This window comes from Haemaphysalis longicornis, unplaced genomic scaffold (genome assembly GCF_048455015.1).
Source record: "Haemaphysalis longicornis isolate Haplotype H1 unplaced genomic scaffold, Haemaphysalis longicornis Haplotype H1 scaffold_2, whole genome shotgun sequence".
NCBI classification, from domain to species: Eukaryota; Metazoa; Arthropoda; class Arachnida; order Ixodida; family Ixodidae; genus Haemaphysalis; species Haemaphysalis longicornis.
This window is the reverse complement of record NW_027526295.1, coordinates 118,648,872-118,675,731: the sequence shown is the minus strand read 5'-3', so window position 1 is coordinate 118,675,731 and position 26,860 is coordinate 118,648,872. Positions and strand designations below refer to the sequence as shown.

Here is a 26,860-nt window from a genome sequence, read left to right as displayed (position 1 = left end):
TGTTTTAGCGCCGATTAATTTTTTACCAGTATGTACCAACTCGCCCACATCAAGCTTGGGTCTTCAAGTTGTTCTTGGGTTCTCTGTGGTACGTTTTCGTGTTGCCTGTGGCTCGGTACATCTTTGTCCAGTGGCGCCAGGTCCCCTCTGTAGGTAGCCCGTTCCAGTGTTCCAGTGTTCCCGTAGCGTGCTTGCCGATGTTGAGACGTTTCAGATAGGCTTGTTTTCTTACAACAGCGTCTGCTACGAGTTTCTTGTGGCATGTGGCGTCATCCTATCGGTGTGGTCCGAAGCTGTTGACACACTTGATGATGCACGTATGAACACCGTCCTTGTTGGAATGGCCGCAATTGGGTCACCTGGTGAGGGTTGAGCAGGTACACACATTTGCTCTGTCTTCTAGTGTTAGGCATGTATAGCAGATCTGAGATTTGGGGTGGTGGGGTGGTGCGGTTTACAGCTGTGGACTGCACCACCGAAGGTCATAGGTTCCTGAGTATGTTATATTTTTGCGGCCCTATGAGGAGCTGCTCTAAGGCTCCCTTTTTCTACACAGTGGATGACCCATTGGACATTTCACGAGCGGCTAGGGCATACGAGCGGCTAGGGCATGTTGACGGTGTGGTTCACTTGCTTGAAGCTTAGTTGAAGGATATTAGGTAGCTTCTGATGGCGTTAGTGTTGTCGCTAGTAATGCAAGGATATCCTTGAAAGGCTCGATCGCCGCCATCATGCCTGCTTCTTCTTCCGGTGTGATATCTCCTGTTTAGCTTAGTAGTCGGTGTAAAGCCAGAGGTACTACTTGACTGAGTTGGAGACATCCAGCCGCTCGGAAAATACGTTTCTCTGGCTCACCTTGATTGCGTTGTTGTACCGGGAGACTTTACTCATCTTCCTTCAGTTGGTATCGCATAGTAGCGTCTTAAACGGGGCCGGCGCTGGCCGAAAAGGTAGAATTTGGCGCTATGCCTAGGTCAGTCTCCCAGGCTGAAAGACGACTTTTGGCCGTAAAATCCCGAAAAATGATCCGAGGTCACTCCAAATTGGTAGACGGCCTTCGGAGATGATCCGGCACTTGCTCCAGTCCAGTGGACAATATTCCGATGAGATATATAATGATTGAGAGGTATTTCAACGGACCCGTGTGCCTGCGTGGCGATCACGCAAACGAAGAAGCATTTACTCTTCGTGGGCAATACTGAACTTCTTCATGTCTTCAAAAGCCTTGTTAAAAAAATCCATGCTTTCCTTTATGTCTTTTAGTTTCGTTCGGAGTTCACGAATTTAATTTTGAGACTCCCTGTCACTTACACGCTGGTTTTTGTACATCTTCTATCAAGAAATATAAGAAAAAAAAACACAAAACATTGTTTTGGCAACTGCGACAGCGCGGAACAAAGCTTATTACTTGCGAAAACAAGGCAATTTCATACAGCTACCTGCGATGCGAGAGACACTGGTTCAGGTGGCCGTCGGTACGCTGTCACAGCAGGCGAATGACCCGTCCCTCTGATGGTCGCTGGGCTTTTATACAGGCTCGTAGGGGGGTGGCGCCGATGCAGGCTTGCTTCCGGTGACGCGTCACTCCTGACGGAAGACGCCGTGCCCGTAATCTATGGGTTAAGTGCAACGCACTATGACAGCTACCGCTTGGGAACCTGCGGTGTGCGAGACACTGAATGACGTGGTTGTCCCTACGCTGACACAGCTGCCACCCACGCACCCACTCTGACATCTTAAGAAAAAGCTTACTTTCCGCTGCAACGTTTCTACAGCGCTTATTTACCTGTCTTCTCAGAACAAAAATTTGTACAATCTTCCCAGTTTGTTTTCACCTTCTAGAATGTGCGACATTTCTCGTCGTAGAATGGAAATACATAGCGTCGTGTAGTGCCCCTTCACAGTTTTTTCAATTTTCTGCAAACGTTTGCAAGCTTCTACTGGGACCGGCATATCTTTATTCCTGGCGTTGTACTGTATCTACACAGACTATTAAAGTGCGGATTTCATGTGTCAACCTTATTACATTTTCCTGTCCATATATTGAGCTGTTCTTTGCAAGCTCGTAACTATCACGGTCACATTTAGGTTAGGATTAAGTTCCTATCGCACAATTACTAAACCGCGCCTTCGCCTGCAATGCCTTTTTTGTTCTTTTTGTGTAGAAGGTCGTAGCATATTTCTCGTAGTTCGGCAAGAGAAGTGCAATGCGCAGTGTTTAGGGTGTCCCTTCGCCTGCCAGTATTTTTTGAAGGTGGGGCCGTCGCGGCCGGCGTTCATCACCAGACAAATGTTGTGTCCGGATGTGGAAATCCGTATTTACACATCCACAAAATTGAGAAGTGATGTTTCTTTGAGGGACGTAGTTACGACTAAAGTTGCATGGCCAGTGGCTGAGGCATTCGCAACCCATTTTTGTCCCTCATGAGAATGTGGACCGTGATTTTCTTCCTCAGGAGGATCAGCGGTATTGCTCTACTCTATTCTGTGCTCTGATCCACCACTGCGTGTAACTATCCACGGGAATGCCCTGCCGTCATGCAGCTTCCCACTAGCGTTTGGCGCAGCCCTTCATTGTGTTAGGGGGTAAATTGTGACCTTCACTTAATTCGTTATTCACTTCAACAAAGAGTCCTCAGGATGGTGACATCAAAGCGTGACAAGTAGAAATAACTTTAACCCGGAGGCCCGCCAACATTTTATTTTGTGATGGCAATGAGGACGCTGTAGTGGCAGATTTATGTCACAACGCTACTCAAACGAGCTTGTATTTCCATGTCAGACAGTGTTCACTTCTTCATCGCCGCGTAGGGTGTGTTCGCACAAAGGAACACTGACAGAGCACCCTTCAAAGTAGTCCCAGGCTGCTTCCAGCAGTCTTCGATCGCGCAGTAGGTCGTACGCAGTCAGGGCCAGCGCCTTTGCCACGTCCAAAGCAGTCTCCTAGGATTCCCTGGTAACAGCGACGCGGCAAAACTCCTCCGTGTGGTTCATAACGGTGGACTCGATGCGGAATGTCGCGTAGAGGGTCGGCAGCCGGTGAGACACATTTCCCACGTCCGAGGAGGATCCCGTGAGCACCGTACGTGCGCTTTCAGCGTCATCAAATGTCATTCCTGCACGATATGCATAGCTCTGAATAAGTATACTTACAGTTTCGCACCATTTCAACCAAGCATTTAAGACTGCATTTGTGCTTTTAGAGCTCCCAACTTTTGCTGGTTGACAACTTTTTTTACTGGTACAACGTATTGCTGTCTTTTTCTTTCATCGCTATCGTTTCTGTCTCTTTTAAACGAAATTACATCGACCAGCCTCTTTTCTTCTGCTGATGTGGCGTCACGCTGACGTGTCACGCTACTGCGAAGACATGGGTTCAAATCTCATCGGATCACACATCTGTTTTTAATTTGTATACTCTTTACCGCAGCATCCATTGGAAAAACAACGGCGGTTTTTTGCAGAGTGGGGCAGTTGAGGCTCCCGCCCTAACACAAAGAACTTCAAACAGAACGCAGCACCCAATTCTGCCTTTTGAAATATAAACAAGTGATTTTGTACCGCCCGATATCATTATTCTTGTTTTTTTGGCGTTTCATTCAATAATTAAAATTTGCGTAGCATTGCCTGCTCACAATACCGTCCCGCGCGTTCCCGCGCCCTCCCTCCCTCCGAGCTCCTTAAATACTTACCGTACGTCTCGGCGTGTCGTTGATAAAGCCTGATCAGAGGTTCGTTCAAATTCATGTGCTTGCAGATGGAGCCACGATCAGTCACGCTGACCTGGCATCCCGTAGCCCTTGCTGCCGCCTCCATGCAGGCCTCTAGGTCACGGCGAATGTTCAACAGCCGCTTGGTGCTCGACGACCGCACGCTGAACTGAAGCCCGCTGCGCACAACCTCCAATTCATTAGTCGCTTCCGTTCGCATTATGACTCCTGCACAAAGAGTGTGAGGTGCACGCGGTCAACATTTATTACTCTGGTTGCGCCAAGGTGGACCTGCTACTGAACCCCCAGAGGATGAACAGCAGTGTGTTTGTGCCATCACGTAAAGTGTAACCACTAGTGAGAGTTCTAGTGCGCTAGTTTTGTATAGTTAGTTGGTGAATGCAAAATCGGAACCACACTACAATCCTGAAAGGCTCGCTGCAAGGTCCGTTTTACTAGCGGCGACTTGTTTGCAAATTATTTTTACACTTTTAAATGCGCAATGTAAGGAACGCGTCGAGCATAACGTGTATTATTACCAAAAAGATATTCCTTGGGGCACACAAGTCTACTTAGGTGTTTTGCACTGAAGGAGAAAGCCTGTCGATACTTATTCGCGACTTGTTCACCGCTAACATCGTATTTTCATCTTTCTTCGCTTTCGTTTCTTCATATTTTGGCGCAAATTGCTGCCAGCTAGTTTTCTTCTACACCGCGTTTCTCCTCTTTCTTCGCTTTCGGGTCTTCGTCTTGCGGCGCGAATTACGTCATCAAGCAGACTGGCACACCCCAGAGCTTCCCCGGCTTCAGGGATCTGCGCCGCCCGTGTGCACTGTTCTACTCGCGTAATACCACGTCTAGGTGTAACGCGGCCCGCACTATCCTTCTAAGCTTTTGCTTATCCACGTTATGTATAAGTGAATTTCTTTAGAGCGGACGCTTTATACCCTCAATGCTAATTGCTGGGCCGATTACTGGTCTACCCCCTAAGAGGGCATATGGCCTGAAGAAAGGAACAAGTTTTATTGTTTATTCTTGTTTATTGGGTGGTGCCCACCAACAGCACTAGGCCTTCTTGGTGGTGCACACAAAAAGGACAGGGCGACACACAGATAAACAAACTGTAAGACATGGTGACTGGTTATGAAGTGCAGGGGTCACAAAGTACATAGTACCACCGCACACGCGCGTGCTCGCAGGCACGCACACGCACTCACACACACGTAAGCACGCACGCATGCGCGCACGCACGCACACACACACACTTACACACACACACACACACACACACACACACGCACACACACGCACACAGACACACACACACACACACACACACTCAATTTATACATTTAAGGAATTAAGATTACAGTCAGGTACATTAGCACGCGCTGAGACAGGGCTTGTGACAAGGTATACTACAAAGTACATTGGCATACACGCAAGTTCAGTACAATCCACCGTCGTAACTTACTGGGGAACATGGATACTGGAAATAAGTGCATATAAAGCAAAATTTATATAAATGCACGGCACATACGCTCGTGAGTGCAAACAAAACATACATACACGCATGCCCACGCGGGTGCATGTGAAGGTGAACAAGTGTAGGCACATGCGCACGTGCATGCATGCACACACACGTGCGGACACACATACATAGGTACACGGGAGTATGTGTACGGTAAACGGTGCAAGTGTAGAAAATGGGAAGGGAACGGAAAACACGAACACGAGATAACTTGTATACTGAATGGGCAAGAGCGGCTTCAAAAGCATGCATTTTTCAGGGCGCGTTTAAAAGAGTTAACATTGCCGGAAAAGACGTCCAAAGATGCACGAAAGTCATCATTATACACACGTTGCACACGGCACACTGGAGACAGCATCTCTGAGGTGGTCACATCAAAGCAAAGGTGGGGGCGGAGAACTCGAATTGGTGCCCTTAGCCGAACAGAGCTCACTAATTTCGGGCTGTCGAATCTGGAGTGGATACACTTGAACAAAAACACTAAATCGCGGTTTGTGCGTCTAGATTGCTGTTCTTCGAGCTTCAGCCGCTTGATGACATCCTTGTAAGCTTATTTCTCGTGTAGGGTGTAGCGGCTAGAGAAGATGCGCGTGAACCTTTTCTGAACCCTTTCCAAGCGCAAAGACGACGACGCACTCATGCAGTTCCAGACTGCCGATGCAAACTCCAGCTTTGGGAGTACAAGGGCTTTGTACAGAGCAAGGAAACACAAACCTCCTGAGAAGTCCCTTGTTGCACGAGAGATAGTGCCCAAAGTCCGAAGAGATGAGCGTGCGAGGTAGTTAACATGCGGTGTGAATCGTAGTTTCGAATCCATCAGAACGCCCAAATCACTTGTTTCGCTTACTCTTCTTATCGTCAGAGAGTCGAGGTGGTACGGGAAGGTTAAAGGAGAGGTTTTTCGAGTGTATGTAATTGTAACGGTCTTCAATGGATTCAAATCTAAGTAGTTAGTTTTGCACCAGAGGGAGATTGCTTGTACGTCGCGATGAAGCTGGGCGCAGTCCGCCTGTGATCCCACTGCGCGATAGAGTTTCATGTCGTCTGCAAACTGCAATAGAGATGAATGCTTTATAATTAACTGCACATCATTCACAAATAAGTTAAACAATAAAGGACCGAGAATAGAGCCCTGGGGAACCCCGGACGGTACAGTGAAGCTGCGAGACTTAGCACCAGCGTACTGAACAAAGTTTGTTCTCGGTTTGAGGTAGGTTGCAAACCACTCGCAGAAAGCAGGAGCCAAGCCATAAGCAGACAGTTTGCGAAGGAGCAAATCATGGTTTACGCGGTCGAAGGCCTTGCTGCAGTCGAAGTAGATGGCATCCATTTGTTGACGTGAAAGTATGTACTTGCTGGCGTCACTCAGAAAGCAGGCAAGGTTTGATTCGACGGACCGGGCAGGTATAAAACCGTGCTGATTACTATGAATTAGGGGCCGGATTTTGGACAAGAGATAACGGTGTACTACTTTTTCGAAAACTTTTGAGAAAGAACAAAGGAGAGATATTGGTCGATAGTTCCCAGGCACAGACGCATTTCCGGACTTATGGAGAGGAAAAACAACGCCGGGTTTCCAATTTGTCGGAAAGTGCCGCTCTTCAAGCGAGAGAAAAAAAATGTGGCAGAGCAACGGCGCGAAAATGGCAGAGCAGCCTTTTATAATGAAGCATGGGATGTTATCATGGCCTGAGGATTTCTTCGAAGGTAGGCTGCGGATAGCAGCCGTGACATCCTCAACGGTTATGTTGGGCGTGTGTATGACATCACCTATCTGCGCGAGCAGAAGCGGGAAGCCGCTGTCCCGTGACGAGGAGTACGCGGACAAGAAGTGTTTTGTGAATATTTCAACAATGCTGGCTGGGTCGGAAACGATGGTGTCGCCATCCTGCAGAGTAATCCGCTCAGGGGCCTTTCTTGTGCGCGTGCTAAAGATCCGCCAGAAGTCGCTCGGGGATCGGGTTGCTCCAGCGCTGGTAACATGCCAAGGCAGGTGAGTAGTAGCGCTCATTCAAAAGTGTTAAGGCGGATCGCGAGCCAAAGCATATATTCAGCGGCAAGATTCAGAAGCCCGTCGACAATGAGAGGCGACAGAGGGCGTTCAGCTGGACATTCATACTTTCGCATTCACGACCCATCAGAAGTGCTTAGATGTCCTCTGATTTTTCTGTTTGTCACGCCGTTTTTACTGTTCATTAACTGACGTCGGTATGGCGGCAATCCTTCTAGTCGCAAAGAGGAAATGCAATGCATGGTGACCGCATTTTATAACGCGTCCATAAAAAATCATAAATTGCGTGCTTTTATGTCAAAATCTTCAGGAATAAAACAGCCCTACACGCTTCCACGAACAACTGTGGATTCACTGTAGTACTTGCCGATTTGGCCGCAAAATACAAATATTTTTCCTCATCTTCCGACCTCTACAAACGAGGTCAGGTTCTATATATGCTCCATTTACATAGATTAGAAATATCTTGTAATACGCTATAAGTAGAATCTAGATAAACGTAAACTGCTTAAACAGAATTGCCGCTTTAGCGGAGCAGCAGCCTGTAAGTTGGTTGGGTTTGTATTCAGATAACGTAAAAAACATTTGAGTTATCCGGACTAAAATTTCTGCTTCTCCGTGTAAACGAAACCTAAGATGAAACTTCTTGTCATACCCTTTGCATAAGCATAAGATTTTTTCGGTTTCGGCTGTTTCGTTGTTTTTAGCCCAATTGACCTGGTAAACCTTGCCTCGTTAGTAGCCAGCAGTGTTAGCGCGGCGAGTGCGACATCGCAGTTCTTGTTCTTGCCGTTCGATCTCGATTCAAGTCGCAGGGCATACCTCCTGTCGCCTCGTTCATGCCATCGTGGTACTATTTGTGCTTCATTACAACGATTCCGTCTTCTGAATTCGGTGGTTCATCAGCACTCGCAAAGTTGAGGCCCCTAGCCTCAGTTAAAGTGGCGCCACAGAAGCGTGCACATCATGCGCTTACGTTATAAAACAAAACCGGCGCCATTCTTTACATAAGAAGTGGCTCTTACACGACGACGACATTCGCGGCGACGCAGGGTGTTCCGAAAAGCAGCTTCACGAGGATCCCGAACGACAAGGAGAAGCTACAGGATGATTGATTGATTGATTGATTGATTGATTGATTGATTGATTGATTGATTGATTGCAGTGTTCAACGCGCCGACGCAACGCAGGCGATAAGGCACGCCGTAGTGGAGGGCTCCGAACTAATTTTGATCATTGATTGATTGATTGATTGATTGATTGATTGATTGATTGATTGATTGAGTGCAGCGTTCAACGCGCCGACGCAACGCAGGCGATGAGGCGCGCCGTAGTGGAGAGCTCCGAATTAATTTTGACCATCTGGGGATCTTTAACGGGCTCCGAATTCTCGTACAAACGGGGGTTTTTGTTTTCGCCTCTATCAGAAAAACGGCCGCCGCGCCAGCTACGGGATGCCTTCGAAACTTCGTGATTCGGGCCCAAAAAAGCGTGTGTGATGAAGAGGCGGATGAGGAGGATGAGCCGGAAAGTGGATATGAAGAGATAGCTATCCTAGAACATACCACACCTGAGGAGGACAGTCAGCTGTGTAGTATTTAAGACATTTTTTTCGGTAGGAACAAGGATCGAAAACCTGGTCCACAGTTTACTGGCCGTGGAAAAATGATCTTGAAGATGCAGTTGGAAGAAGACAAACAAAAAAATATTTGATGCATTTGAGTGCACACTGACTAATTGAGGCAAAGTAAACTTTGCGAATACTGCGCCTAAACCTGATGTTATATTCTTTCTTTCTGAAAAACTATACTGTACATTCACCTTCTAGTGCGTAGGGTTTCATGAAATTGTACTAAGAGTGTGTGCGCACATAAATTTGCACTTTTGCACTTCTGTCTCAGTAAACGGAATTCCTGGTAATTGGAACGAAATTTTTCGGTCCCTTGAAGTTCCCTTTATCGGGAGTCTACTGTACAATCCACGCACAAGCCATTCTTCTAAAATACTCCCTCTTCTTTTAAAAAGCCGACAACCCAAACTCAAGCTGCTAGCACTAGGAAAACCGGGTTACAGTTACAAGTTGCTAACTAAACAGAAACCAGAAGCTATTAGAAGCACCCTTACTATGCATTCTAGATTCTTGATCAAGGCGTGCTCTCAACAGACACAGGTTGGTGCAAGCCAGAACGGCGGCGTCCATTGCACTCGGTACCTCGGCTGCCTCTTTATCGGGTGCATCGAAGACAACTTCAACCTGCGCGCAAAAAGCAGAAATAGTTCACGAATATCTTCACCTTTGACACAGTAGGCATAGAACCTTAAGCCCAGTTCCAGCCATTGTAAAATCTGCTGAAACAGCAGAGATGCGGTTCTCTTGTGTCTGCCCGAACATCAACGGGCGCTCACCCGACAACGGCAGCTCCATCGCCGTGCAAATTCTACGGCTACCACTCCCTTGCGGTAGGGAGCGGCAGCCCAACGTGAGCGGTGGGAAGCTCCCCCTATCCCCCTTTCCTAGTGGGATGGAGAGGAACTTGCCTTTGCGAGACCACCGAGCCCTCTATCGGTGGGTTTTGGAATCGCCGGCGAGGCGTTTTTCAGACTCATCGAAAGAGTCCACCGTTTGGTCTGGGAGCCTTCTCCTACCCATGCGTGACGCACGACCTACAGCCTACGGACGAAAAGCTTCGACCGACAACAGCTGCGCTGTAAAAATCGAGCAGCAGTAGCCAACACATGATTGTATTTCGTCTGCGCGAGTGATCGTCTGCGTGGACGGGATCGCGCAGGGATTAAAAAATGAAGTGCTCAGTAAGTTCAGAGTGCCGTGCCATGGCCCCACCGCACTTCTGAATCCGGACTCACAACCACTGGCTGTGGCAATGCCAGTGGCTATCCTCCAACACCGAAGGCGGTAACTTCTGTTGCGCCTTGAGAGGCGTATAGGGGCAGAGTGGTATAGGGGAAGAGTGGTCGCGGTTGAGCATTATCTAGTTCACAGGTGGGGGCAAACCCGAAATAAGTAATAGGCATTTTTCCCTCCCCAGTTGTCGCTTCATTTTGTTGTAATAGTGCGAGAACATTAAGCGGCCTATTAAAAAAGCCAGCGTGGGCCATGGCCGTCTGTTGCATCGAAACGGCGCATAAAATTGCCGACGCCGCAAGCAGAATAAGGAGTAATGAGACGAAAAGAAAACAGAGTAAATTCGGGTGTCGTTACAAGTAAGACTATGGCCTCAGAAATGCTAATCGAGCTAGCATCCCTGGTAGCTCGCGATAGCATGATTTAGCTTCAGAAATGTGCACCTAGTGCGTGAGTTGTGGACGTCGAATCAGAAAACATCGACAACCGGTATGCACAGGTCGACGTAGAAGCTTTACAATTACTGACATGTTGTTGGGCTCAACATTGTGGTAACGTCATGTTGATGTTGGACGTAGGCACAACAACAAACCCACTCAGGCGCAGTGGCCAGTAACGATGACCGGTACCGTCACAAAAGGCCGTTTCACCAATTCCTATTTTGACGTCTTTTATGAAGCCTGCTCAGTTGGGTGCTTTACGCAGCAAAGCTGCACCTGGGCTTATCAGGCTCTGTGCAGTGCATGTCCTTGGAATAATTTCGGCTACCTGGAGGTCTTTGACATTCGCTGATATCTGACGACATAGTTCTTTTAAACGGTCTTTGTTAGATCCGAGAAAACGCTCGTCGGGCTTGCTAGGGACAGCGTTTAATTATCGGCAGTATACTTTCGAAACGCGCTCCTCAGTGGCTTGGACCCGCCGCGGTGGCTCAGTGGCTATGGCGTTGTGCTGCTGAGCACAAGGACGCGGGTCGGTTCGCGGCCGCTGCGGCCGCTTTTCTGATGAAAGCGAAAAGCAAAAATGCCTGCTTGTCCGAGATTTCGGCGCACATTAAAGATCTCCAAGTGGTCAAATTTAATCCGGGGCCCACCACTACGCCGGGCCTCATCGCCTGTGAAGCGTCGGCGCACTAAACGCTACAATCAATCAATCAATCAATCTTCAGTAGCCTGGTGTGTGTCCCGAGAGTGCCGCATTATTTCACGTTTCCAGAAAAAAAAAGAGGCCGGTGCATGATATTCTTCTTCGTAAGATACACCCCTGGATGAGTATACCCACTCAAGTAACAGGACACTTTCTTGCATCGATTTGGTAGGGGAATCGTGAACCGTTTCCTCAACGAAAATTCATGACCGCTTTCCAGTTTCGCTCAGGTGACGATGGAGACTCATGGCCGGAAAGGGAAACCGCTTCCTCTACTACGCCCTCCAAACTGTGGGTTCACCTTCTCAGAACTGGTATTCGCCTTTCGGCTCATGTCTCGTCCGTCGCTAATTCATTACTTTTCGGTATGAAGCTTATAACCACAATGTTGCTAATATCTCTTTTAAAGCGTCTGGTCTGCTACCAGGCGTCATTTATATATCTGCGTTAGAGTTGGGATAAGGAGTTTGGCGACCGTTTGAGAGGGAGAGAACTCTTTATTAAAGGCAACCTGTACCACTTTCGAGAAGCGCTTTCACTAGTATTTCCTTCGCATCTGGAACCACTTCGAAAGCTATAGTTATCGTACCCACTGAGCGGCACTGCGTGATTTGCTCGTCGCACCTGATACGGCTTCCATTTCTGCTTTGTATTTGTGGGTTTATTTTAAGTTGCTATCGAAAAGCGTTCATTGATGTAACTGAATGAAAACCGGCCAACAGCCGCTACATAGAAATAGTGACGTGATCCGGGCCGTCGAAGAAAGTCAAGACTAGGAAAGAGGGAAAACTTTTTTTGAGTGAGTTTACAAGTTGTCTGATGAGTATAGAGCAATACCTTTTGGCTGAGATACTTTGCGACCCCCTAATCTAAGTGCTGGATGTGCTGGGTGACTGCGTTCTGCAAGCATTAGGAATTTCAAAAAAAGTTCAAAAGAGTGTTGCGGGGTCCATTTAAAGAAAGCAAAGACGTCAGGCGGTCACTGTTCGCCAACATACTGCGTTGTGAGGATGGGTAGGAGAGATTGTATGACATACTGAATGCTACCCGAGCTGGGAGAGGTGCCGCGAGGTACCCTAGTAGAGAGAGGAGGGGGGCGCGTGAGGATTCCCTCTCCCCAGTCAGAGTTACATGATATAAGAGTTGCGAAACTCTCCTAGGGCCCATGCATCAAAAAACGTCCTTTCGATTGGTTCACTGTAGTGGATTTTCTGTAGAGTGCCGCCATCTGTTGGTGACAACATAAACTGTACAACGTGCTTCGCCGCTCGACTAGCTGGGCGAAAAATGGTATTTCGGTGCTTACGGAAATTTGTTGTACCGAAGGAGGCCAATGGGTTCAAACATGCAAGTGTTTTATATGCATTCGAAGCAAGAGTAGGGGGAAAAACGCGACCGTGTGGTCATCGAGATGCGTCGTCGCTTGCTCATTGTCGTCTGCGGCGTGTAATCGGCGGTCTTACTGCGGCAAAAAAGGATTAAAATTTCTCCTCGACGGCTTAAAGCAAGCCTGAAAGGATTTTTAGAGCCGCTTTATCAGCTACTGGATTAGTTTTGGCGTATACAGTGTGCTGTAGGCCGAGCGACAACGGCAAATGTAGTATGTAGCGAAACCATCGCCATCGTCATCATGAGCGCCACAATCGCCATCAGTGGTGCTTGCTCGGCATCATCAGCGGTGCCACATGCCACAGACAGTTGGAACGTGACTCAGCAGCTGGGTGGCCGCTCGTTCTGGCTGGGCCTGCGCGAACTAAATAAATGTGGGGAGCCGCATCCGCTTCACGCCTGCTTCCTACAACTACTTCAGGTAGGACCTATTATGGACACGAATGACCGCGCAAGCGGCAATTGGTAGGGGCAGTTGTGCAGGCGCCAAAACAGTCGCAAACGTAATAACCGGAGTTGCGAAAGCAATGAACAAGATATGAAAGCACGAAATTAAAGAGTTATGCACCTTTAAAATAAAGTTATAACATTAAGTTGTCAGTTGTAATAATTAATGGGTTTTTCGGATAATACATATGGTGGACACAGTGGCGCTAGTGTATTCACAAAATTATATGGTATGCGTGGTCTGCAGAAAAGAAACAGAAACTATGCGGCACGCAGTGTTAGAATGCGAGGGTATCCATGCCAATCTACACGAGGGAAAAGTTATGCTTCCAGAAGAAGGGTAGCACAGAGGAAGTTAACTTCGAGGCTGTTGAGGCGACGAAAAGAAGATTAGAATGCTGGTGGACGAAAAGCAGAGAGAGGAAAATTGCCTAGGACAGTTAACACGGGTAACAGGAAAAACAAGTATTTTGTGCCTAATAAGTTTTTTGTGCCTTCCCTAAGCAGAACTAGTGTTACACCAAGAGTATTAAACATAGGTATATTAGTCCTTTCTCGTAAGATGACACATCATCACCCCGCTACAAATGGGAACTAATAGCGATCATCAATAATCATCATACAAAAATTGGGCGAGGGGGGGGTCCAGAGAGAGAGAGAGAGAAACAACTTTTATTGAATCGAGCTACTACGACATCTTCTTAGACGCCGTCGATGGAAGTGGTTCCCTCTTCACGGGACCCATATGCTTCTCTAGCCGCCTGGCCCCTGGAGATCAGAACGAGCTGGTCTTCCAGGGCGGGGCTTGTTAACAAGGTCTCCCATCGCTCGGTAAGGGTGGATGATGAATGGGGTGGGGTAGTGGGACAGGTGAAAGGTGGTGGGATTGGCTTGTAGAAATCGCATACTCCAATGACGTGTTGGAGCGTGCCTAACTGAATCTTGCAAAAATTGCATTCCTTGTCGTACCTTTCCGGATACATCTTGTTTTGAAGGTAAGGGTGCGGGAAGGATCCTGCTTGCATCTGCCTGTAAATCGCTTGCTGTTCTCTGCTAAGCGATTTGTGAGGATCGGGGTAACGTCGCCTCTCCGTCCTGTAGTGGTTCGTAATGTCCTTATAACTAATTATGGACTGTGGCTCACCTTCCTCTACCCGGTGTTCCATCTCTCGGGCGAACTGGTGGGCAAGTTCGTTGCCCTCCAGCCCAGAGTGGTGCGGGCTGTTTTGTGAGGCGGAGTTTCTCAACTGCCTACATCGGAGAGCTCTGGCCCCGGTAAGGAGGGGGCGTTGTCAGCGCCGCCATGCCCCAAACGGAGGGTTTTACGCCCCCACAGAATGAAGTAGGACGGAAGCGAGACAGAAATATTGAAATGCGAAAAAGCGGTTGGCATCTGGATTTGAGTATGTAACACAAAAAGTCCGGTTGACATGAAAACTTGACCATTTCATTTATTCATAAGGTTTTAGTGACGCCGGTATTTAATGATAATAAACTAAGGCAGCTGGCGCCTACTGCTGAGGTAGTGGTGAAAGCCGCGGCCTCCGAATAGCTTTGAAAGTTACATAATTCATGTTGAGGCACTCGATTTACAATGACCAGCAGTTTCAAACACGATAATTGTTCGTGGACTGCTTAACCGGAAACTTTTGGTCTGCCCCCTTGTTCTGCCCCGATACAGCAATCCGGCCAACTTCTAAAGTTCAAAGTATTTTTGAACGAGCAGTTTAAATAGCCAAAACCTTTCCGCACCTCTAAATCTGGAAACGTACTTTGTAGACACTTGAGCTATAACATCAATGCACAACTGGTACTCGCAGTGTTTTTTTTTAATTAGGAATAAATGAGTGAATAAAAAACGTGCTTTGAAAACAATAGTTCCACTCAAAACTACAAAAACAAAGGCACGCGTGAGCCTTCACCTCGTGGCAGTGTTCCCAGTTCAGCATTAACCGAAGGTTCGAGTACATTGGTGTGAGCAGTGGAACACGGGAAATTGAATTGACTGTAGTGAACCTCCTCCGTGTTTATTGCGGGAGGGGCGAGACCGGAGGGGAAGAGACCGAGGGGTGGACGGGAGAGAAAACAGAGACATTTGCCTGGCAGAGAAAGACGCCAGAAGGCTTCTTTCGACGACATTTTCAGCAATGTGAGCAGATACGCGACTGGTTTTGTCTGCTTGTGTGCCTGACACCTCCAGGACGCGCGCAACGGTTTACGTCGATCTGCACTTGACCAGACCAGACGATCCAGACAATCACTGAAAGATTTCTGTTTCATAGATTTGTGCCGTGTTAAGATTTCGTTAAGACGTATTAGTAGAAATTAAGAAGAAGCAATGGACGTTGGCAGGGCATGTAATGCGAAGGCAAGATAACCGCTGGTCAGTAAAGGGACACTGAAGTGAATTTGACAAGCTCCTGTTTTTGCTTGCACTGCGTAGACTGGCTCAAATTAGCCCACTTTTCATCGTTTATCCGGTTGACAAATCGGTAATTATTTTACACAGCGCGAAAGAAGAAACACTACTATGCGCGGTATGCGGCGGCCGCACCAACTATAGCTGTGACGTTGGGAGGAGGGAGCATCGTTATTTGACGATGCCCAAGGTTAGCAATCAAACAAGTTTCAGTTTCGGTTCTGTAAAACACAACCGATGGCGTTGTTGGATGGGCATTCTGTATATCTCAGTAATCATCGTACCGCGCTTCTGCGATGTTGTCGGCTGTAAAATGCGTAACATAAGCCTCCCAGGACGGCTTGGAATCGTAGCATTCACTAACCGAGACCTACGCAGTGCATGAACGCCCTCCGCGTCCCCGCAGGCGCTCAAATGCCATGCGCTTTTCCCCCATATTTGGAGCTTGCCTCACTCATGCCTGTATCGTAAAAAGCGTGTTCGCACCAGGCCAAGGGTCTGTTGATTCTGGCCTGTGCCCACTGCCCGCAAGCAGTCGGTGCTGATGGCAACAGCACGCCAACAAGAACTCGCTAGCGCGCCAGTGTAAGCCTCCGCGCGTTCTCTGAACTAGTTTGTGGAGCAGTGAACGGCCCAAATAAGGTGAACTCAGTATAGAAAACAGCGGCGGAAAACGAAAAAGTTAACTGATTAAAAAAAAAAGCACGCACCCGCGCGGATTTGAACTCACGACTTGCAAAACACCTGCAATGACATACCCAGCGCTCTAGACCACTAGGCTACAGGGCGGGCTCCGCTGACCTTGGTAATATAAGGTATATATTGTATAACCAGTTTACACTTTTATTTAGTTTTGGCATTTCAAGCAGCTTAGGTGACTATTTGTTGTTTTGCGCTCGTGCAGTAAGCATCTCCCTAGTTTCCACAATATATCACATCTAGCAATTGCATTTCTTAGACGGAAAAGCGTTCGCAGATGCGTAGTCGTGCTGCTGACCGCTGTGGTTGTTCGACCAGTGCAAAAAAGTGCTTCCCGCACCCTAGTTTTACGCTGTACGGTAAAAATATCAGTTGATTTTATTTCCTTAGTACCTATATTGACTTCGCTGACTCTTCTCCTGCCTTCAAGAGTCCTTATATTTTCCTACTGGCGTACCAGCCAGCGAAGCGTCGCATGTGCGCTTGTGCAGCGCTTGTGTGAAGCGACCTTGACTTAGAGCTATATACAGTGTACAAACTAACCAAGTAAAGAAAGGCACATTCTTCCATTCACAAACGTGTCCTGGCTTCTTTTCAACTGAGCGAACGAATTGCGACGACCCGTCAGCGGCCGGCGGACGAAACGCTGGGTCGACTGACTGCCTGAAGGCCGGGGCGCAGCCAATTGCGAGCTCGGCTCCTCCCGACGTCACACGAAAACGCCACAGAAAATGGGCGAGCGTGAAGAGAGGAGGACAGCATTTTCGAATTAATTTTTCTACTAAATAAAATCGCGTAAACGCGCCCAGAGTGGTCGAAACATGGCCTGGGGACTCCGGACTAGAATTTGCGCTAGTAATCTCGCAACGTTTACATATCACTTCAGTGTCACTTTAAGGGTAACAGAGTGAATCCCTAGAGAAGGCAAGCGTTGCAGGGGGCGGCAGAAAGTTAGATGGGCAGGTGAGATCAAGAAGTTTGCAGGGATAAATTGGTCACAGTTGGTAGAGGACCGAGGTAATTGGAGAAGAATGGGAGAGGCCTTTGCCCTGCAGTGGGCGTAGATAGGCTGGTGATGATGATGATGATGATGAATATTTCGCTTGAAAACATCCGCGCGGCCTCAATACGGCCTGTATGCAATTCCCGCAGCTAGGACGTTTTGGTCGGGCCTCGGTATTCGGACTAAATGTGAAGCTCCCAATACGCGCACTCAATCACTCGGCCATAACCGGAGCCTTGTAGCAGCGAATTCCGCCATAGAGCGACATTCTTAAGCAAAGTAAAGAACTGGCAAACATTTCTTTATCGTACACACGGCACCTCAAGGGCTCGCCAAGACTATACTCACTTTTCCCTGCAGAGGAGACCCGGGTAGCTGCCGTTCGTGGGAGATACATGAGCTTTTGTACGGCAACCGCTGCAGCCAGCGCACTTTCGGCGATTAGGTTGTGCCCGCACGCATGGCCAAGCCCGGGAAGGGCGTCATATTCGCAGAACAGTGCCACCACAGGAAAGCCGGCTGCAGTCGGACGAGAAGGCCGGATCGCAAACCAGGCGAACCACGGTAATGTGGTCAATACAATATAACGTCACTTCAATTCTGCTGTACCCTAACCAAACTTGGGCCTTGTTTCGCGGTATGGGCCTATTTACGTGACCGTTCAAGGGCCATTAAGATCATACGGGAATATTCTACGCATGCTGCGCCAGAGTGAACTAACGCATGCTTCGTTAACTTTGACTTTGCTGTCATTGGTCTTAATTAAACGCGCAATTGTCGCAGTGGGAGCGGGTTAGGATGAGAATGTACACCGGCCCAATTTTTTATCAACATCACGGGAGCATCGACGATTCATGGTGACCCGCGCGTATAATGTAGTGACAAAACAAATTTGGCGAGAATAGCCGCATCCGAACTAAGCAAACGCTGCGGCGGCCATCGTCTGCAAGGCTGTTCCAAGAGCAGAACGCTGCCCCCGATTTTTTTCTTCGCTTATCACACTGCCTGCCGAGCAGGCAGTGCAAAGCCGGCAAGGGAAAGTTACTGATAGCAGCAGCGTGAGCATTCCACGTGCAAATCTCGAAATATGCGCTACTGGCGATTTACTAAGTATTGGCAGAACAAGCCTTTCGAGAACAAAGACGGCCAGTATGCAGAGCACTGTGATAAGCGAACGGAACGATTCGGGGCTGCGCTCAGTTCCTGGAAGAGCCTAGCATACTAGGGCTGCCGCAACCAGTGCTTAGAGCGCATGCGGCAACCATCGTCCTGATTGCCTTGTCACTCCGTCATATGGCGCTGATCAACCGAACGGTCGATGCTCCCCTGATACTGACAAAAAAATCGGGCGGGTGTACATGTTCAGTGTGCAGTAGTAGAGTAGTATTCATACTTTTAACCCGACAAAAAGGACCCACAATCAGATTGGGGCAAATCATGGGTACGAGGGGGAATAGGGGTAAAAATTAATTGCAGGTCTATGGGCACGTTGCGCTGATGCTTGCCTTGCAAGCAGCAGCGCCGTTTAAGTTTTAGCAGCGCCGTTTAGAGATTAGTCTGAAGTCTTCCCTGAGAAACTGTGACAGTAACATCCAGGAAATGTATGCTGTGCGTAGAGTAGGAATGAGAGAGCGAGATGGTAGGATGTGCAAGGTTAAAAGCCGCAATAAACGCCAGAAGTTCCATTTCACCGTTCTGCCAAATCATGAATATATCATCTATATACCTTTTGTAGTACAATGGCTTCAAACTTTGGGTTGCGAGGAAGTTTGTCTGTAGACATCCTATAAAGATGTTCGCGTAGTTGGGCCCGATTTTGGTTCCCATTGACGTTCCGCTGACTTGCACGTAATTGACACCATCAAACTCAAAATTGTTAAGTTCAAGGATAAGGTGAAGGAAAGTTTCAGGGGTGAGAGAATCGATAGGTGTGTCACCCGCCGACCCCACATACGCACATGATACAGCGGTGATCCCATCGGCATGCGGAATGTTAGTGTATAGCGACACGACATCTAGGGTAACAAGTAGACAGTTGTTGGGAATTTCCATCTTCATGATATCCGAGAGAAAATCATTTGTATCCTTAATGAAGGATGGAAAGCTGGGGGGAATGTCGCGAATGAGAGAGTCGACATACCGGGAGAGGTTCTCAGTGACAGTACCAATTCCAGAGACAATGGGGCGACCTGGGTTGTTATTTTTATGAATCTTAGGAAGAAGGTAGAATCTACCGGCTACTGGGCTTAAGGGGATAAGAGAACTAGCAGTTGTTTCAGTTATTTCCTGATTTTGGACAAGCTCAGTGAGTTTTTCTTTGACAATTAGATTATAATCATTAGTGGGATCCCTAGGGAGTACTTTGTAGAACGCAGATTCTGATAGTTGTCTATGAGCCACGTTGACATAGTCAGCTTTGTCGCGTATCACGATGGCGCCTCCTTTATCGGCCGGTTTGATTGCTATTTCGGGGCAACTTGCGAGTTCCTCCAGGGCTTTCTTTTCCTTGTTTCTGATGTTACAGCGGAAAGGGATTTGCTTTTGGTATTCTGCTCGTACATCGCGATGAACGGCTTTAATATACATGTCGAGGCATGTATCGCGATGCGTGGGAGGGGTCCAGTGCTTATGGCTAGGTAATGCGGTTCGGGCTTCGTCGGTTGGGGGACGGTCATGGAAGTATTCTCGCTGTCTCATATTTCTGGCGAAACTGTCTAAGTTCTTAAAAAGTTGAAATTCGTTGAAACCGCCAGTTGCCGGTCAAAAATTCAGACCTTTTGACAAGGCGCTCTTATGATCTGGTGACAGGGTAAGACTAGAGAGGTTCATCACATTTCCGGTGAGATTTTTGTTAGTTTTAGTAGCCTGGGGAGAAGTTACAGAAGGGGAATAAAAATTTGGGTTTGCGTTGGCCGACTCACTAGTACTGAGACTAACGAGAGCTTGTGAATGGTTAGTATTTGGCGCGCTTAAGGGGCGATTTTCATGTGCATTCCCGGATAATGAACAGCCATTAGTAATGGGGCTAACTTTATTCTTGCGGATGTTGTCATTGCTAGGGATATTATCTCAGGAAAATTTACGGACTTTTGTTTCGGATATAGCGGATGCCTTTTTGGTTTCGTAGCTGCGTAGAAGGCCTGATTCTCTTCCGCTTAGATCCTTACTAAGATTTTTCTCTCCCTGGCGGAGGGAATGGGACATAGTCTCGTAGTGATCTAGAATTATCTGCGTTAATTGCAAGGATGCGTTGTCTAGTACTTGTTGCCACTTTTTTTGTTGGAATGGGACAGTTCGGCAGTTGCAGGTCTCAGTCTAACCCTCAAACCCATGGGAGCTACCTCAGCAGACAAATACTGTGAAAGTGCGGAAACGTTCATTTGGGAACGTATGCGTTTTTCAGTAATCTTTCTTAATTTTAGGAACTGTTTTGATACTGGGTAGGAAGCTGCATTACCGGGTTTTTTGGAGCCTAGTCACTTTGTCGGCGCAGAAGACACTTTCTTGCGGAGGTTGTAGGCTGGCTTTGGGGCGTCCGATAGGAGTGCGGATCCGCTGCTCGCATTTTCCAGTGGCTTGGTTGTGGTTGGGGCTCCAGTGGCCGTTGTAGTCCCCGAGGGGGGGGGGGGGGCGCGGCACGCTCTTGGCGCGGCGCACTCTCGGGGTTGGGCTGCAGGCGATGCGTCGGTGCTCCGAGGCCGTGGTCGCAGGAGCACGTACGGGCTGCAGGCTGCGGCGGGCGTCCGGAGACTCTGGGTGTGGGTCCCTGGCGCTCAGCTGAAGTTCCGTGGCCACGGTGGTTACGGCGGCACGCGGGGCTGGCCGGTTGGACCGTGTGTTCTGGGACGTCGTTGAGGGCGTTGGGCTGGAGGGACCAGAGGCAGCGGTGGGAAGTCATGGTCGTAAGAGGCCCCTGCGGGAGCTTGGGTGGCGGTGCATGCGACCTCGCGCCACCCAGGTGGGTTGCAGCGCTTTTGCGTGAAGCAAAGCTCGCGGATGTGGCTAGCAAGCACAGCCACACCCTCGAAGCTGGGGTGCAGGCCATCCCCAGCAAGGACTCGGCGGGCGGGAAAGTGCTGGAAGCCGTGGTCAATGAAGCGCCTTTCGGTCCTACTGCTCTTGGGCGCGACCCCTGCCTCCCACCAACAGAAGCCACGTGTCTCTTGTCTCAATGACCTTACTTGGATTCCTAGAACGGGTGTGAATGGGCAGATGTTCGCCCTTTGTGTGCATATCTTCTTTGGAACGTCTTCGTTCCGCGTGACTAATCTTTTTGCCCATTGCAAACATGGGCATGGGCATATCTTGTTTTGACCCCTCTTTCACCCCCGTTGCCACGAGGGAGGAAGATTACCTTGTTATTTATTATTTTTTATTTTTTACTTATTTATTTTTTTCTCTGTGTTTGGTTCTTCTCTCTCTCTTTTTTTCCAAGTTCGTACCGCGTGACTGTGTGTTCTTATTATCCTGTTTAAAATTTATTTTAACGCTCTCTCTTCATTCTTTTGCTACCCACCAACCATGATCCATTTGCACAAACTCTCTCTCTTTTTACCTTGCCCTCGCCCTTGCAACATTTTCTGTATACATATAGCTCTGAAACGAACTTATTTTGTACTCTGAAGAAAGGGAGTCCTCTCCCTGAAACGCCAGTAAACTTATTTCTTTTTTCTGCGTCTTTCTAGTTTGTCTCTGTCTCTACTAACCTTATTTTTTTCGCGCTCTGTGTGAGTTTTTATCTTTTGATTGATTGTAGGGTTTAACGCGCCGACGCAACGCAGGCGATGAGGCGCGCCGTAGTGGAGGGCTCCGGGTTAATTTTGACCACCTGGGGATCTTTAACGTGCGCCGAAATCTCGTACACACGAGCGTTTTTGCTTTTCCGCCTCCATCAGAAAAGCGGCCGCCGCGGCCGGGAATCGAACCCGCGACCTCGGGCTCACGGGCTCAGCAGCGCAACGCCTTAGCCACTGAGCCACCGCGGCGGGTAGTTTTTATCTTTTCAGACTATATATATATATATATATATATATATATATATATATATATATATATATATATATATATATATATATATATATATATATATATATATATATATATATATATATATATATATACATATATATATATATATATATATATATATATATCCCTTTTTACATGGCCAAAATTTGTTGCGGCAATAGATAATATGTGGAACCAATAACGTCAACTCCAAACTCTCAATTGGGTTCAAGCAGCTACCTAGCTGCCGAGAAGCGGCGACAGGGGAGCAAAAAACGTTCGATTGTTTCCGGGACCTGGCACCGCACACATTGCTCCGTAGGTTAAAACCCTGTTCTAAAAAATACATATTTAGTCTTCGAATCCTGCAGCGCAGCTCGGAGAAGGTCACTTCCCATTGCGGGGAACTACGAAACTGGACATTCAAAGTAAAATTTAAATGTTGTTACTTTTGAAACGATAGGAGTGCGTCTGAATGAGTACAGTCTAAATATCAATAACGTCGTAATCTTTTGAAGACGCAAAAAGAGCCAGATTAGGTATGCCGAACTGAATGGGAGCTGTAACAGCGAGATACGCTAAATGATCCGCTAGCTCGTTCCTCCTGATGTCCGTATGACCAGGGACCCAAGCCAAACCTACCTACTTCACGTGCCGGGAATTCAGCCGCCCAGCTTTGTATCAGTCCCGTTTATTTCCCTCTTCCTCTTTTGCTCCTCGCATCGCCCGGCGAGCAGAGCTTCGGGTCGCACTCCAGCGTCTCGGGCTGCTCGGCCGCACACTGATGGACCAGCTTTTTCGGACGGGACCCAGCTCCATCCGGCAAGAAGCATTCCAACTTCTCCTGGCTTTCCTCGAGGAGACGAACCTCATACAACGCCTGTAGGCCAATGCCTGCAGCCAGTCTTACGCACTGCTTACTCTTTCTTCCTCTATCTCCCTCTTTCTCTGTCCCCATTTCTTCTCGCCTATACTTTTTCATTCCCCTTCTCTCCTTCCACCGGACTGGGTTGTATGCTGGTGAACTCCAAAGAAGTTCAAAATATCTCCAGTCCACTTTTTCTTCACTTTCTGAATTAACAAAGCGCTCACTCACTCACGCGTTCGCGGTACAACGGCAGCGTCTGTTTTGTCACGCAACCCGTACGTCACTAAAGCCGCAATGCAAGCAAGGAAGTAGGAGGTGAACTGTCAATCCATCACCCAGCCTGTGAAGAGTTGTTTTTAACATCGGAACTGTTGTACAAGCCGTACGTTCCCCGGGTAAAGAACAGCAAGGAAAATCCGAGTGCTCGTGAGTGCGTGCCTCGCGGCGACCGCCCAGCGTCCTCGGCACGCCCCCAAAAACTATCAAAAACGAAACTGGCAGAAAGCTTGAGATGCGAGAAAATTCCCAGCACTCACGAGCGCGTGCCTCACAGCGACCGCCGAGTCCCCGTATCGCGCAATGGCCTTGGGAAAAAAAGAAAAACTAAAGCGATGTCGCACACGCTACTGCGCATGTAGAAAAACAACTCCACCGCTAATGCTACATATGAAAAGACGTTCTGAGAGGTAGAGGTCATCGCGGCAGCCGCCTTATCCAGAAGACATTCTTGATGATTCGATACATGGCTACGAGTGTGCATATTCTTCCTGAGTCCATCACGAAGAGCTGGTGGAAGTCTGCAATGGTGAGGATGACTTTGCATCCACAACTCGCCGGCAAGAAGACGACGACCTCTTGGATGCACATGACGGCTACTACTGGCACCGTAGCCATGCAAATAAACAATGATACTAAAACTTAACTCTGTGTCGCACAATGTCACCCACAACAGTTCCGCCATTTAAGTCTTGCGCGTGAGTGCAAGCTTCCCCGATTTTTTTTTTTTTTTGTGTTACGAGTGATACTAAGGGATACAGTGCCGACCCAGCATTTCTTCCACTTGTAGTGAACTGCTTCTGAGTGTTTTTTTTTTTATTTTATGGAGTTTGACTGGTTCTACTTCATGGGCGTCTACATAGGAATGATGTGACTTACTTCTTAAAGCCACGTGAGATTTAGTGTAACATGCCCAATCAGAACAGGCCCTTGTAATCTTGCCGAGTGCGGCAGTTGTACAGGTGTTGAAGGTTGGCTGTGTACTATCCGCGAAGGGGTTATGGTGCGTAGGCCGTCAAGAAAATTATAATCGTAACCATGTTTCTAAACTATTAAGACAGCTGTAATCTTCCACTCATCCACACACCCTGGGTGCTTACCTCCGTATTCTGCTCGGAAGGCAGTCGGGAGGACGTAGCGCCGCTGAACCTCGAAGAAAATCGCAGAGCACATCGTGCGCCTTGTGCTCCTCGAACCTGGTCTCCGGGTTTTCCCACTGGAAGCGGCCAATCAAGTGCAGCTTCTCGGCCCTGGATGCCACGGCGCCACCCACAATTGTGCCGGCATCGACTTTCGGCTGCGGCTGTACAAATAATATGCGAGGCGAAACTTGCTGGAGGGCTTTCAGTGTCACTTTATTTTTTTATACGCATCTGAGAACATGACCCATATAAACCTAACTTTTTAACTTCAAGCATCGATACAACATTTACAAAGGTCAATATTGTTTACCGTGGTTGGCATACGTAGCTTTGTTGCGCAGCAGCAGGCCACATGAGGACCAAGGCGGACCAGAATAATTATGTGTATGTGGTATGAGAGTATAGCGAATAAATGGTTCATACCATGCCTGCAAACTGTTCGAAATTGACTATCTGGGTTGCGAAGCCTCACATTGACTCAAGGCAGCTGTCTTTGGAGCAAAACTCGACATTCGTAGGAGTATTTTGGTGGCCTATGCTTTTTTATAAATTTTCGTTCGTACGCCCTCTGTGCTCCTTGAATGTGTACACGTATTGAGAATAGTAGCGTACGTCTTGAAGAGGTTATGTGAGCGTGTTTTCGTCTATGAAGACAGAAACTAATGCTGTCGACTGTGCGGATGAGATTTGTAAGCACCAATTACGGAATGCTAATATCCTCATCACCTCTGGTGAATTAGAACAATGATCGGCAAAGATCGGCAAAGATCTATACAACAACATATGGCTTTCGGGGCACATTCCTTGCTCTTGGAGGGAGGCCGTAGTAGTGGCTTTCCTGAAGGAAGGAAAGGACCCTTCCTCTCACGCTAGCTATCGGCCCATCGCCCTTACAAGCTGCCTGTGCAAGCTCCTCGAGAAGATGATATACAGGAGACTTGTGTACTTTCTTGAGTACAACGGTCTTCCAGAGGGCTGCCAGGCAGGCTTCAGGGGGGGGCGATCTACAAATGACCAACTTGTCGCCCTTGAATCATACATAAAGGACGCTTTCATTCACAAACAGTTTTGCACAACGGTGTTTTTTGACCTTGAGAAGGCCTATGACACCGCCTGGCGTTACGGGATCCTCAGTGACCTAAAGTCTTTCGGTGTTTCGGGCCATATGCTCAACACCCTTGCTCGTTATTTCCCCGCAAGAACGTTTTGCGTGAGAGTAGGTAGCGCACTATCAAGAGTTCATGTGCAAGAAAACGGCATTTCGCACGGTGGAGTTGTAGGCTGCACTCTGTTCATAGTTAAGATGAACTCCCTTGGGAAGGCATTGCCACCTACAATTTCTTATTCAATGTATGTAGACGACATCCAGGTATCTTTTATATCATGCAATATGTCCATCTGTGAGCGTCAAGTCCAGCTCGGTGTCAAAAAACGTGCCAGCTGGGCAGACAAGAACGGTTTTAAACTTAACCCAGAAAAAAGCACCTGTGTTGTCTTCTCCAGGAAGCGTGGGATCCATCAGGACCCAGCCATTATCCTTAACGGCGTATCGATTCCTGTGAGGAAGGAACACAAGTTTTAAGTGGGGTGTTGGATGAAAGGCTTACGTTCATCCCTCACATTAAACAATTGAAACATAAATGTCTAAAGGCTCTCAACATTCTTTAAATCTTGTCCCGCCAGTCCTATGGAACGGATAAGCAACTCCTGTTACGTATTTTCACAAGCATAGTGGGGTCTAGATTGGACTATGGGACTGTTGTGTATGGGTCAGCCACTAAAACAGCACTTAAAATGCTCGACCCAGTGCTTCACGTGGGGCTTCGCCTCTCTTGTGGCGGATACCGTACGAGCCCTGTACAGAGTCCTTATGCAGAGTGTCACAAATGGTGCTTATCACACCAGCGAACCTATGTTGACTTGTTATATGCCTCTAAAATTTCATCAATGGACAACCATCCTTTTAAACCGGTTTTTAATGATACATTCACATCAAAGCGCTTTTTAAATCGCCCATTCATTCCTGTTCCCTTCTCTCACAGAGTGAGGGACGAGGTCACTATTCATGAGGTCTCCTTTGTAGACACATTCAAGTCATCTATCACTGATCTTGTAGCAACATGGCATCTTCGTCCTGTTGCATGTGACTTGTCTTTCTTAAAATACAACAAGAACAGGACACCAAAAAGTGGGATTTTGCAGCATTTCATGTATGTGCAGGATAAATACAAGGCTGCAGAGTTTTTCAGCGATGCATCAAAAACGTTCACTGCAGTGTCTTGTGTGGCACAGGGGCCGAATTTTGAAGTATATAGAACAATGAATGTAAAGACAAGTATTTTTACGGCA

General features: G+C 47.9%; 1 protein-coding gene across 1 annotated transcript in view; it reads right to left on the bottom strand.

Moving 5' to 3' along the window:
* Positions 1 to 2,771: 2,771 nt before the first annotated feature.
* LOC144169152 (peptidase M20 domain-containing protein 2-like) overlaps positions 2,772 to 26,860 on the bottom strand; it is a 146,874-nt gene continuing 122,785 nt past the window's right edge. The window contains exons 6-7 of the mRNA XM_077698184.1: positions 3,693 to 3,938; positions 2,772 to 3,116 (exon numbers count right to left, since the gene is read on the bottom strand). Of these exons, the coding sequence (XP_077554310.1) occupies positions 2,944 to 3,116; positions 3,693 to 3,938 (419 nt within the window). The 3' untranslated portion in view covers positions 2,772 to 2,943. The remainder of the gene's footprint in view (positions 3,117 to 3,692; positions 3,939 to 26,860) is intronic.